The sequence below is a fragment of the Lutra lutra genome, chromosome 16 (assembly GCF_902655055.1).
Source record: "Lutra lutra chromosome 16, mLutLut1.2, whole genome shotgun sequence".
Classification (NCBI taxonomy): Eukaryota; Metazoa; Chordata; class Mammalia; order Carnivora; family Mustelidae; genus Lutra; species Lutra lutra.
In genome coordinates, this window is record NC_062293.1 from 4993156 (window position 1) to 5005690 (window position 12535).

Consider the following 12535-nt stretch of genomic DNA (forward strand, 5'->3'; position numbering starts at 1 on the left):
GATCACGACCTGAGCCGAAGGCAGAGGCCCTAACCCTACTGAGCCACCCAGGCACCCCATAAATCTAAATTTAAAAAAAAACAGAACAAATTATACTTTTCTTGTGTGATAGATGACAGTGTGGATGGCATTTCTCAGGACTGCTCATGGTCTTCCTACCCAGCAATTAAAATTACTCTATATTGTAACACATCTGTCAGGGAGGTCTTTTAGACCTTCAGCCTGCTCTGGGCAGGACTGAATGTAATGGGAAGGACAGAATCTGTCTGTTGGGCAATGAGCTGGAATTGGTTCTGTTCCTGAGGGATAGTAAAGGACAATCCGCTTCTTTGTACAATTGTCTTTCTCTGCAGGGACATTTCCTTGACATTTTTATCCCTTTCCTAATGACTTGAAAAGTTCCCAAGCCACAATCAAGACTTCAAGCACGTTAGCTTTTTCAAGCACACAAGTTGCCTTCTGTTAATAGTCCAAGTAGGGGAATTTGGAGCAAGAACTCAATTATCAGCAGCATGGTGGGGGAGGCGGAGCTGTGGACTGTTACTCAGGAGATCTGGTTCTTATTTGTAAGACCCTGCAGATGACTAGTCCTTTCTGGGTCTCATCAGATCTAAAAAGGGAGGTTTGGAACTGACAGCTGAGGGAGATCTTTTCAACTCCAAAATTCCATGTATACATCCAGTTGGTGTTTATTTTCCTATGTCTGTAAGAACAGAGGTGTTTATATGTACTTACTTCATAGAATATATTTCCTGGGATTAGAATTAGAATATATTCATATACAGCCCTTCCATGGGCATTTAGTGGGTCCTAACCTGTGTCTGGCATGATGCCAAGTCTCAGGGATCTGCAGATGAAATCATGAGGACTCAGGGAGCCGAGATTCTGGCCAGTGGTAGCAGGGGTAACATCCTTCTGGAAAGTCACAGCTTAGAATTGAGAAGCTCACGTTCCACACCCTCTAGGACAGGGGAAGCCCCATCACAAGGCTTTAATTTGGTGACCCAGACTTCTGTTTTATAGGGTGAAAACATAAATGCACAAGGCTGCTAACAATTTGTTCTTTTGATGGTTTCAGGAAGCGGGAGGCCCCCACTGAGTGTCAGGTGCTGGGGCTATGACGGTGAAAAAGAATCCTTGGGTGTTAACCTTCCTGTAGGTTCTAGACTGGTATTTAACTCCACTCCCAGGCAACACCTGGGGAAGAGAGGCGTGAAGGGTTTCAGTTACATTTTACCAGCTCAGACTAAAAATTTGAATTTGAGAAGTAGTTAAAATAGGAGTCCACGGTAAGGACTTGTGCTCAGGTTTTCCTTAGCTTTCCTGAATGTAAACACTGACATTTCACATTTTCTGGAAAAACCTGGTGTGGGGAAGTCAAGCCCCAGTTGCTGAGAGCACCAGATTCCTCTAGTCCTGTCTAATCCTGGCTTGTGACGGGCTGAAATGCTGGCACTTGACCAGATGAGTCTGTTTCGAGATAAACTAGGCCAGGGTGGCTCAGTGAAGGTCTGTCATGTGGTGGCTGATTGGAGCTGCCTGGATGGCGAGTGGTCTTTTCCAAGTTACCCTCCTTTCTGATGAAGCAAAATGAGAGGAGAGCTGTCCCCAAAAAGCCAAGATCTCAGGACTGCATCCCTTAAGACATGTGCCACTGCCCTGAGTAATAGAACGAGCTAAGGACACACATGGTGTGCCTTAAATCTGTCCGTTCTTAATGGCTGAGTGCATGGGAGACCTTCCTAGGTTAAGTGAGGGCTGCAACTTAGGTGAGCCCCCCCTTCCCTTCCCAAACTGCTGAGTTCCCATAGCAGTCCCTTGACACAGCCTCATAGCCCCTTTGGGAACGTTTACTTATAGTAACAGTGGTGCCTTGGGGTATGCCCAAGGCTTCCCCAGACCCGGATAAGATAGGATCCCCTTGCAAGTTGGGAGAGGGTGTGTGACTTCGCATATGGGCGGGTCCCGCATGGCGGGGTGCCCGCTGGACGGTGTCAGAACCCTCGCGTGCGCGGGGCCCCGCACCACGGGGCAGTGAACGGGGCCGTCGGTTCGGTTCCAAACGTCCGCTGGCCGCAGCCGGCGCAAGGGGAGGGTGTAGCTGGGAGAGCGGACGACTGGACCGCGGAGGGTTGGAGGGTTGGCGGCTGTCCGGACCCCGCTGGTGAGGCGGGCGCGGGTCCCCAGGAGCGGAGGGTGGGAAGCCCGGCGGCCAGGCGCTTCGCCTCCGTCCTCCAGTGACTGATGCCCTGGACAGCCCCCGGGGGCGCAGTGGGCAGTGAGGGGGACATGGCCGCCTGGCCAGCCGAGGGCGCGGACCGCTGCTGAGAGGGCGCACGATGCAGCCCGCGACGGCGGCCACCACCATGGTCTCCCTCCGGGAGCTGGCGGACTTGGCCATCGGCACCCCGGAGGTGGGCGCCGTCAACTTCACGGCCCTGCACACGCTCATCGTGGCCATGCTCCGGAGCCTCAACCTGCAGGAGGTGCGCATCGACTTCCAGTCGCCGTTGCCGTTGCCGTCGCCGGAGACGAGCCGCACCTTGGAGCTCCCGCAGGCCGCGCTCAGCGCCCGGCAGCTGGCTGCGTCCAAAGAGAAGCCGCGCGGCGGCCTGACCAAGCCACCGACGGAGCCACCGACGGCCGCGGCGACGCTCGAGAGCCAGGTGAAGGGCCTGGGCGGGCAGGTCCAGGACCTCAGCAGGAAGCTCAAGACCGTCACGAGCCAGGTGCAGGGCATCGTGAGCCACGTGCAGCACCTTACGGCTCCCATCAGCGAGCTGGACGCCCGGGACTGGCTGGAGGAGGAGACGGCCCAGCCGACGCCGGCCAGGGCACGAGCAGGGTCGTTGAGAATCGCGAAGGGCGAGCGGGCCACGGTCTCCCAGGTCTCCCAGGTCTCCCAGGTGAGCGCGGCGCGGGGCGGGGCTTGGGGCGGGGCTTGGGGCGGGGCTTGGGGGGCCGGGGCCCACCGTCGGCTCCGGGGCTGGAAGGGAGGCGCGGGCGGGCGGTCCTCCGAACCGCCGCGCCCCCACCTTGCAGGCCATGGAGCTGCTGCGCGACGTCGTGGAGGACGTGAAAACCCTCAAAGAAGCCCAGGAAAAGGCGGAGAAGCTCCCAGCGGTGAGGACGGCGGGGACCCCACCTCGAGGATCGCGGAGTCGTCCCTTCCCATGCAGGGCCTGTCCCTCGCCACGCCACTGCCCCTTCTCAGACCCCCACGGATCCGAACCGGGTCGGGGATGGGGGGAAGAGAGGGAGCTGACAACTTCTCAGAATATTCTTCGAGCGGATTTCCTTTAAACAAGAATAAAGGAGTGGGGTGGTGGGTGTTGAAAGAGCTGAGCCCAGGAGAGCGGGCTGGGATGGAGAGAGCTCTGCGGTCACACCAGCAGGTGCTTGGCAGCCACACCTTCACTCGGATCTTTGTTCTCTCAGAGAAAGATCTAGAATCCCCCTCAGATGGATAGTAGGGGCCCAGAGTACTAGGCAGTGCTCCTATTTCAGGCCCTCCGGAAGCCGCCCAGGGACTTAGCGCTGGAAGGAGGAGGAGGGGCAGTTAGAAGACGCCCAGCGAGAGGCTCAGGGAGGCCTCAGGGCCCCTGACCCCATTCTGCCCCTCATTCCAGGCCTGAGGCCCAAGCGGGACTCACCGTTGCTCTGGAAAGCTTTTCTTTTTGAAATGTGGTGTTTTGGGGCTTTTAGATGTTTTTTTCAGACCAAAGGCTTGTTTCACCTTTAGATTCCTACATTCTGGAGCTTTGCAAGGGTCATAAAGAACAACTTAAGTTTTAGCAATTTGTTTCGGTTCTTTGGGGACACTTTTCTCTTCAAACCACACAGCCATTCAGACGCCTTGAAGCGCCGGACCATTTTTGTCCTTGAGGGGCAAAGTCAGCATCATTCTGCAGTGCGGGAATGTTCTGTTCGAGGGGAGGAGAAGTGAATCCAGGACCAAAGGTTCCCACCCCTGTGCTTGCATTTGCTCTTGGCACAGTGTCCCCCAGGACCGCCACACCTCACTTGCCTGTCTCTTGGTGGCTGGAAAGAAAACGATTTAGCTGACTCAGTGGTCCTGTCTCTACCCGCCTCTCCTGTAAGATCCACACACCTCCTTTCTTTTCTAGGAGTGCATGTATGCGTGTACGCATGTGCGTGTGCGCACATGCGTATCTATGCACGTGTGCGTGCGTGTAGGGTCCACAGGAGGGGCTGATTTGATCCTCCATCTCTGAACTCTTCTTCCAGACAGCCATCCAGCGAATCGATGCTCTAGAGAAGATAGTCAGAGAACGGGATGAATTCCTGGTAATATGGGCGAGTTCTGTGACAAAGGGCCCTCAAGGGGGAGTAGGGGAGGATGTCCAGGCTCCCACCCCAGATGTCTGTGTCCCTCCGAAATAGGATGAGGCCCTCTGCCCCTGTGGGTGCTGCCCCTGGATGGGGGGAAAATCCTTCCCATCCCAGCCCAGCGTTCCCCCAGAGGTCCTCAGGGGACAGGGAACTGGCTGCCCAGGACTCACTGGTCACTTGAAGGACAGTGATGTTGCCTTGGGACTAGGGCTGTGGATTCTGTTAGCTCAGTTCTGTTCCTAAAGCTTTCTGGGATTAAACTTGGGGTGTTTGTGTGTGTGTCTGCCTGCATGTTGTCTGTCACCGTCAGGACCTCGTAGGCCGGAAGATGAGTTTGATGCCTGTTGGAGAAGAAGTCACCATGGTCACCTGGGAGGAGCTGGAGCAAGCCATTACTGACGGCTGGAGGGCCTCACTAGGGGTGAACAAACTGGGGACCTGGGCCCTGGTTTTGGGTGGGGCTTCCCCGGACTTCTCCCTCTTTGCTACTGCACAGTGTTCCATTATGTGGATGTTCCTAATTTCATGCTTCCTATTATTTAAGTGTTTTTTCCAGTCTTAGAAAAAACCGTGCGCCCGTGTAACCTTCACATGTGCAAACATATTCGTAGGTAGGGTGCATTCCTAAGAAATGGAATACAGGTTTGTGATTTGGCTCCTTTTGCCAAACTGTCCTCCACAGATAGGGCTCCAATTTAGATTCTCCCTACAACGTGGGAGAGAGCTTGGTTCTCCAGTCCCCACCAGCACTGTCTGTACCCAGTTTTTTTCCAGTTGGATGGAAGAATGGTACCTGACTGTAGTTTTTTTTTTTTTAAGATTTTATTTATTTGACAGAGAGAGATCACAAGTAGAGAGAGAGAGAGAGAGAGAGAGAGAGAGGGGAGGAAGCAGGCTCCCTGCCTAGCAGAGAGCCCGATGTGGGACTCGATCCCAGGACCCTGAGATCATGACCTGAGCTGAAGGCAGAGGCTTAACCCACTGAGCCACCCAGGCAGCCCCTGACTGTAGTTTTGATTTGCTTTTGTAGCTTTTCAAAGTTCCTTTATAGCCTGGTCTGAAATGCCTGAGTCCCTTCATGCTTAGTGGACAAAGATGACCGACTTTGGAAATAAAATGTCTGTAGGGGCCCTGTGGCGATGACTTGGACACACAAATGTGTGCATGCGTCTCTCCCCAGGCAGTGCCCAGGATAACTAAATCATTTTTATTTATTTGTTTTGTAAGATTTTATTTATGTATTTGAGAGTGAGAGGGAGGGAGAGAGAAAGAGAGTACAAGTAGGAGCAGGGGGAGGGGCAGGAAGAAGCCGACTCCCTGCTGAGCAAGGAGCGAGATGCAGGGCTCAATCCCAGGGCCCCAGGATCATGACCTGAACCAAAGGCAGACCCTTAGCCTACGGAGCCACCCAGGTGCGCCTCAAATCGTTTCTCGATCCCCACCCTTTCTCCATCTGAATAAAATGGCAATTATCAAATGGCCATCGAGGCAAGGATCAGCTGCCCTTCTGGTCTGGGTATTCCCCTTCTGGCTTCGGGCCCCTCCCTTTACTCAAAAAAGTTCCCTATGTCAGTACCCACCTCAACAGGCGGAAGAGAGTGGACCTTTTGGCGCCACCAAGTGGCCATCTGGGGCATGTCAAATAGTACAGGGGTACACGAGACACCTGTGATTGCTTTTTGATTGGGGCAGGGGCATCTTCAGAGGAAAGCAGCAGCAGAAGGACTTGGAAGAGGAACCTGCTAGCAAAAGGAATGGCCTAGAAAAAGTTTGCCTCTGCTTTCGCTGTTTTTTTTTTTAAGCCAAAGCTCTTGAACTGTAACAGTATCCTGTTTTGAGTGAACGACACATTTTTTTCGGGTGCGAGCAGGACACCTGCCACACCTAGAAATGAGCATGACAGAAGCCCCTTTAGACACTCCCGCTTGTCCAGAGGTAAGAAAGTGTCTGTTTTGACAGTTGCTCATGCTTGTCGGTAGCCCCAGGAGCAAGGGAGAATAAATAAAAATATTAAAAGATTTTTGAGAAGCAACAGAACACATTCAGCCCCTGTACGGAGCATCACAAGCGCGGGAGAGAACTTCCCCGTCTGGAGCGGAGAAAACACAGCAAAACCGCGGCCGAGGAGGGTGTTGTATTTCCCCCTGGAGGAGGAAGGCTGCAGTTTCAGGAGCTCAGACAGAACAGCAGTGGAAGACGCCTGTCCCAGGATGTGAGTGAACGCGAGGACACGGGCCAGTGCTTTTTCCAATCGCGTACCGGATGGGCAGCAGGGCCTTCTCCGCAGTTTCGCCAGATCGAGCGAGGATGACCGGGATGCTTCCCCGCGTCCCCCTGCTGCCTGGCCTCCTGCTGCTCCTCGTAGCACCTCTAATGGTCAGAAAGAACCAGGAAGAGCCATACCCTGTGGTCACCCGTGGTGACCAGGTCACCAAATCCAGGAAGAGCCAGCCCTGTCGTGCTAATCAAAGTTTGCTTAAGGGAGGAAGACGCTTCTTCACTTTGCTGTCATCAAGGAGACGCAGCCGAGTCTCCCGGGAGAGCCGTGGCCATGGGCGTAACAACGGGAGAACCTTCCAGTGACCCATTACACCGGGTCCGCAGACCTTGAGCACAGACGTTCTTGCGTGGAAATAGCAAGTCTGAGCTAAAGGGCATTTTCTCTTCGAAGTTGTGTGGCCTCTACTTTATCACGTAGAAAAGCCAAAACTAAAAACTTCGTTTCAGGATTCCATTGAGGGCAGGTGATTCCCCCTGTTCCGTTGTGATTGCCATGTAGATATCTTGGGCTTCGGAACCCGAAAAACAGTGGAGCGAGTTAGGAAGGGGCTGCACAGGATTCACCCCACTTCCAACTACCTGCCCCCACCACAGCACATCCCCAGGGAAATAGAAATAAACGTTTTAGGACATCTTGGAGTCATGGGAATAGCAGGTTCCATACCTAGGGGGATCCTGTGAAGGCAGGAAGGATAGAACGTTCTGGCTCAGGAGGGAGTGTGGGATCCATCGGGCGTGGAGAAGAGCTCATCGTACAACCTCACCGTTCAGATGACAACCTAACAGGTTCGTGAGAAAGGAGGGACTTAACCGTATTTTGCCTCAAAATGAACCCATCGATCACAAAGGTACTGGTGAGAGGGAGGCAGAAGGTTCTACCACAGAAGAGGGGGAGGCGATGCGGCTGCAGAAGCAGAGACAGGAGCGACGCGGGCATGAGCCATGGGTGGAATCCCAGCCACCCTTAAGAAGCGGCAGGAGATGTGGAAGCGGGTTGTGCCAAGAGCTTGCAGCATCGCCAGCGCTGCCCGTCACCTTGACCTCAGCCCAGACCCACTGGCTCTGGAATTCTGACCTTTTGAACTGTTACCATAACAGATTCGTGTTGGTGGAAGCCGCTGAGCTGTGGGGTAATTTGTCCCAGCAGCCATGTGGGACAGGACAGTACAGCGCCCTGCTTCCTCTTGGGGCGGTTCGTGGATGATTGGCTGGGCTGGGCGGTTTAGCAGAACTCCTTCCATTTTCTGCTGCTCTTGGGTCTGAGCGCTGGCAATAACCTGGGCACAAAGTCCACAGCACTCGCCTCTGGAGAGTCTTTTTCAGGGCTTGCTTTCAGAATCTCTGCGCGGTGTCCGTTTCCTTCCTTTCTTTTTTTGGTGGCAGTTGTTTGCAGTGATTGGTTTTCAGTCCTGTGGGCCTTTCTGCATGATAGGCAGAGCCCTAGGATGGCTGCCAGGATTCCTACCCTCTGCTGTGCACACACACAATCCCCTCGGGTGTGGGTAGAACCTGCAGATATGGCGGGTGGTGGGGGCGGGAGTGGGGGACATCTCTCCTGTAACAAGATCGCTAATAAATTGACTTTGAGTTTAATCACAGGAGGGATCAGGTGGTCCTGACCTAATCAGGCGAGCCCTCCTCGAGAAAGTGAAACCAGAGGATGGCCCCCGTGGAGGGAGCCGCGTGGCTGGGATTGAGAGTGGTCTATAGAGCCAAGAACTCCAGCCAAGAGGAGCTGAGTTCGGGCAGCAACCCTGAACCTCAGAGAAGGCCGCAGCCTGACCTGGATTGCAGGCTGAGGCCCTGAGAGCGAACCCAGATAAAACGTGGCCGGCCTCATGACCCATGGAAACTGTGAGATCATAACCTTGTGTGGCTGTCGACGTCTGCATTCGTGGTAACGTGTTCTACAGCAGTCGAAAATGAGTCTAGGACCCTGGACTAGTGTATTTTTGGTCTGTGGTTTTGGGGCAACATCGAGGAGTCGCAGAGCTGGGCCATCACGTCTTACCAGGGAGGCAGCTCTGGACCTCAGAGGGAAGTACTGTGCCCCCAAGCTGGGTAGGCCGGGGCTGGGTGAGGTCCAAAGAGGCTGTGACTCTCTCCTGCTTCCTGGGATCTTGTAGGTTCTTTGCGAGTAGCAGGAAATTGCTTTGCTGAGATTTCGAGGTCTTTCAGTGTCCGGGGAGTACGCGCTCACCCTGCGGTGCTGGCTGCGTCCCCCTGGCCATAGTTCCCTGCCAGCAGTCATGTGTTCGTGGCTTTATGGAGGCGGGCCAAGAGATGGGGAGCAAGTTGCAGGCGACATTTAAGATTAGAAGCATTGGGGCGGGGGCAGGGTTGTGCCGGGCTGGCTCAGTTGGTAGAGCATACAATTCTTAGATCTTGGGGTTGTGAGTTGGAGTCCCACGTAGAGATTTATGTTTTAAAAAATCAAGGAAAAAAAAAGATTATAATCATTGGGAGCAGGTGAATCATTGAAAGAGGATGGCGATGGGGATGACAGCACAGCTGCTGGTGAGCCGCTAAAAGAGGGTAGTGGGGAGACTGCTGGCTGTGGCTCATGGAGACACATCTCCCCCTGCACACACATTTAAAAATTGACTTTTAAAAGAAATAGATTCTGTTTTTAGAGTTTTAGGCTCACAACAAAACCGAGTGGAAGGAAGAGGAGTGCCTAGTTGGTGGAGCAGTGACAACTGATCACAGGGTTGTAAGTTCAAGCCTCACACTGGGCATGGAGCTTGCTATAAATAGAGAGATAGACAGATAATTTAAAGGGATACCTGGGTGGCTCAGTGGGTTGAGCATCTGCCTTCAGCTCAGGTCACGATCTGAGGGTCCTGGGATCCAGCCCCGTGTTGGGGCTCTCTGCTCAGCAGAGAATCTGCTTCTCCCGCTGCCCCTGCCCCTGCTTGTTCTCTTTCAAATAAATAAAATCTTTAAAAAGTTAAAAATACATTTAAAGACATTGAGTAGAAGGTGTAGAGGTTTCCCTTATACCTTCGGCCCATACACACACACATAACCTTCCCCGCGAATGAGGACCCCACCAGAACAGTACGTGGTTTCAGCTGGTGAAACCACATGGACACATGATGTCACTCAAAGTCCGTAGTTTTTTTTTTTTTAAAGATTTTATTTCTTTATTAGACAGAGAGAGAGAGATCACAAGTAGGCAGAGAGGCAGGCAGAGAGAGAGAGGGGGAAGCAGGCCCCTCGCTGAGCAGAGAGCCCGATGCGGGACTCGATCCCAGGACCCTGAGATCATGACCCAAGCCGAAGGCAGAGGCTTAACCCACTGAGCCACCTAGGCGCCCCCAAAGTCCGTAGTTTTAATCAAGTTCACTCTTGGTGTTATATAATCTATGGGTTTGGACAATGGTGTAATGCCGTAAGACAGCACCATGCACAGTAATTTTGCGGCCCTAAAAGTCCTCTGTGCTCTGTTCCTTCACTCCTCCCTCCCCACTCGCAACCACTGATCCTTTCCCTGTCTCCTACAGTTTTGCCTTCTCCAGAATGTCGTACAGTTGGAATCATACAGTATGATGGCTTCTTTCACTTAGCACCGTGCATTTAAGTTTCCTCCATGTCTTTTCATGATGCGATACAGCTCACTTTTTAGCGCTGTATAATATTCCGTGGCCTGGGTTGGACCACAGTTAGTCCATCCGTTCACCTACTTAAAGGAAATCTTGGTTGCTTCCGAGTTTGGGCAGTTATGCATAAGGCTGCTTTCGGCATCCGTGTGCAGGTTTCGGTGTGGACGTACGTTTTCAGCTCCTTTGGGTGAGTACCAAGGACTGTGATTGCTGGTATATAGAAAGAGTATGTTTCGTTTTGTAGGAAACCGCCACTGTCCTCCACAGTGGCTGCACCATTTTGCATTCCCACCAACAATGAACGAGCAGAGTTTCTGCTGCTCAGATCCTCACCAGTGTCTGGTCTTGTCCGTGTCCCAGACTTTGACCGTACTAACAGGTGTGTAGTGGTGTCCTGTTGTAATTTGCGTGGCTTTGATGACACCCCGGTGTTGGCAATTTGTGTCTCTTCTGTCTTGTTCCTCATCGGTCTGTCTAGAGCTTTATCAGTTACATGGATGTACTCAAATACCTTGTTTTTATTGATTTTCTTTGCTGTTTTCTGTCTATTGCCTTCTGCTCTGATCTTCGTCATTTCCTTTCTTCTGCTTGCTTTGGATTTAATTTGCTCTTGTTTTGCTAGTTTCCTGAAGTGCACATTGAGGCTTTTCTATTTCGGGACTGGCACTTAGTGCTATAAATATTAAATATGTCCCAAGTATTGCTCCAGCAGCATCGCTCACGTTCTGGTGTGTGGTTCAGAACACTTTCTATATCCCTTTTGGTTTCTTCTTTCACATCCACGATCTATTCAGCAGTCTGTTATTTTCTTTGTAAATATTTGGGGATTTTCCAGGGATCTTTCTGTCACTAATTTCTAATTTAAGTCCACCGTAGTCAGACTTGTACAACTTGTCTCCTTCTAAATTGATGGGTGTATATCTTATGGTCCAGAAGATGTTCTGTCTTGGTAAATGTTCTGTGTGCACTTGAGAGCAATGTGTCTTCTGCTTTTGTTAGGGGAAGTATCCTATAACTGTCCATCAGGTCAAGTAGGTTCTAGTGTTGTTCAAGTTTACTGTATCCACTAGGGTTAAGCTGTGTTTCCGTCTCCACCCCTCCCAAAAGGTGTTGAAGTCTTGACTCCCATTGTAAATGCAACCTTATTTGGAAATGGGTCTTTGCAGACGATCAAGTTTAGATGAGGTCATTAGGGTGGGCCCTGATCCCATATAAGTGAGTCTTTATAAAAGGGGGAGTTTGGACAGAAAGACACATGCAGGGAAAAGACGGCCATCCATCCATAGATGGTTAGGAGAAGACAGCCATCAGTGAATGCCTGAGGCCACCAGAGGCCAGAAGAGAGCATGGAACAGATTATCCCTCACCACCTGAGAGGGAACCAAGCCTGCTGACACCCGGATCCCGAAATTCTGGCCTCCAAAGCCGGGAGGCAGTACATTCCTGTTGTTCAAGTCACCCAGTCTGTTACAGCAGCTCCAGAAAATGAATACAATGTCCTTGCTGATTTTCTGCTTACTTGGCAATTAGTGAGAGAAAGGTATTGAAACCTCTGACTCTAGCTGTGGATTTGTCCCTATCTCCTTGTAGGTCTATCAGGCTTTGCTTCACATATTTTGAAGCCCTGCTATTAGGTACAGAGACATTTAGGAACGTTATGCCCTCTTGATGAATTGATCTCCTAAGAAATGACCTTTAAAAAAAAAAAAAAGATGTTATATATTTGTGATGAGAGAGAGACAGAGAGAGAGAGCGAGCATAAGCAGGGGGAGAGGGAGAGGGCAGAGGGAGAGGGAGAAGCAGGCTCCCAGCTGAGCAGGGAGCCTGACATGCAGTTGGATCCTAGGACCCTGGGATCATGAGCTGAGCAGAAGGCAGATACTTAACTGACTGACCCACCCAGATATCCCAAGAAATGACCTTTTTATCCTTAGTAATATTCTTAGCTCTGAAATCTATGTTAATTAGTATAGTGATTCCAGCTTTTTTTTTTCTTTTTCAAGTGTGAGGATGGTGTATGTTTTCCTGTTCTTTAATGTTTTACCTATTTGTGTCTGTCTATATAAAGTCTTTTTCTTGTAAGTGGCATGTAGTTGGTCTTGTTTCTTTAACCATTCTGACAAATTTTGATTTTAAAAAGAGATTTTATGTATTATTCATCTAAGACAGAGAGTAAGAGCACAAGTCAGGGGTTGTGCAGAAGAAGAGGGAGAGGAAGAAACAGACTCCCCACTGAGCAGGGAGCCCAACATGGACCCCGAGATGATGACCTGAGCCAAAGTCAGATGCCTAACCAA

At 51.5% G+C, this 12535-nt stretch overlaps 1 protein-coding gene across 24 annotated transcripts in view; it reads left to right on the forward strand.

Moving 5' to 3' along the window:
• Positions 1 to 1445: 1445 nt before the first annotated feature.
• The window catches only part of QRICH2 (glutamine rich 2), a 33155-nt gene continuing 22065 nt past the window's right edge, over positions 1446 to 12535 (forward strand). For 11 of the 24 annotated variants that reach the window (XM_047707336.1, XM_047707340.1, XM_047707338.1 and 8 more), the window contains exons 1-4: positions 1447 to 2897; positions 3043 to 3123; positions 4249 to 4308; positions 4664 to 4774. In XM_047707336.1, coding sequence (XP_047563292.1) covers positions 2340 to 2897; positions 3043 to 3123; positions 4249 to 4308; positions 4664 to 4774 — 810 coding nt within the window. In that variant the 5' untranslated portion in view covers positions 1447 to 2339. Of the gene's footprint in view, positions 2907 to 3042; positions 3124 to 4248; positions 4309 to 4663; positions 4775 to 12535 lie in introns of all 24 variants that reach the window. The other 13 variants (XM_047707350.1, XM_047707351.1, XM_047707352.1 and 10 more) reach the window with 7 other exon arrangements.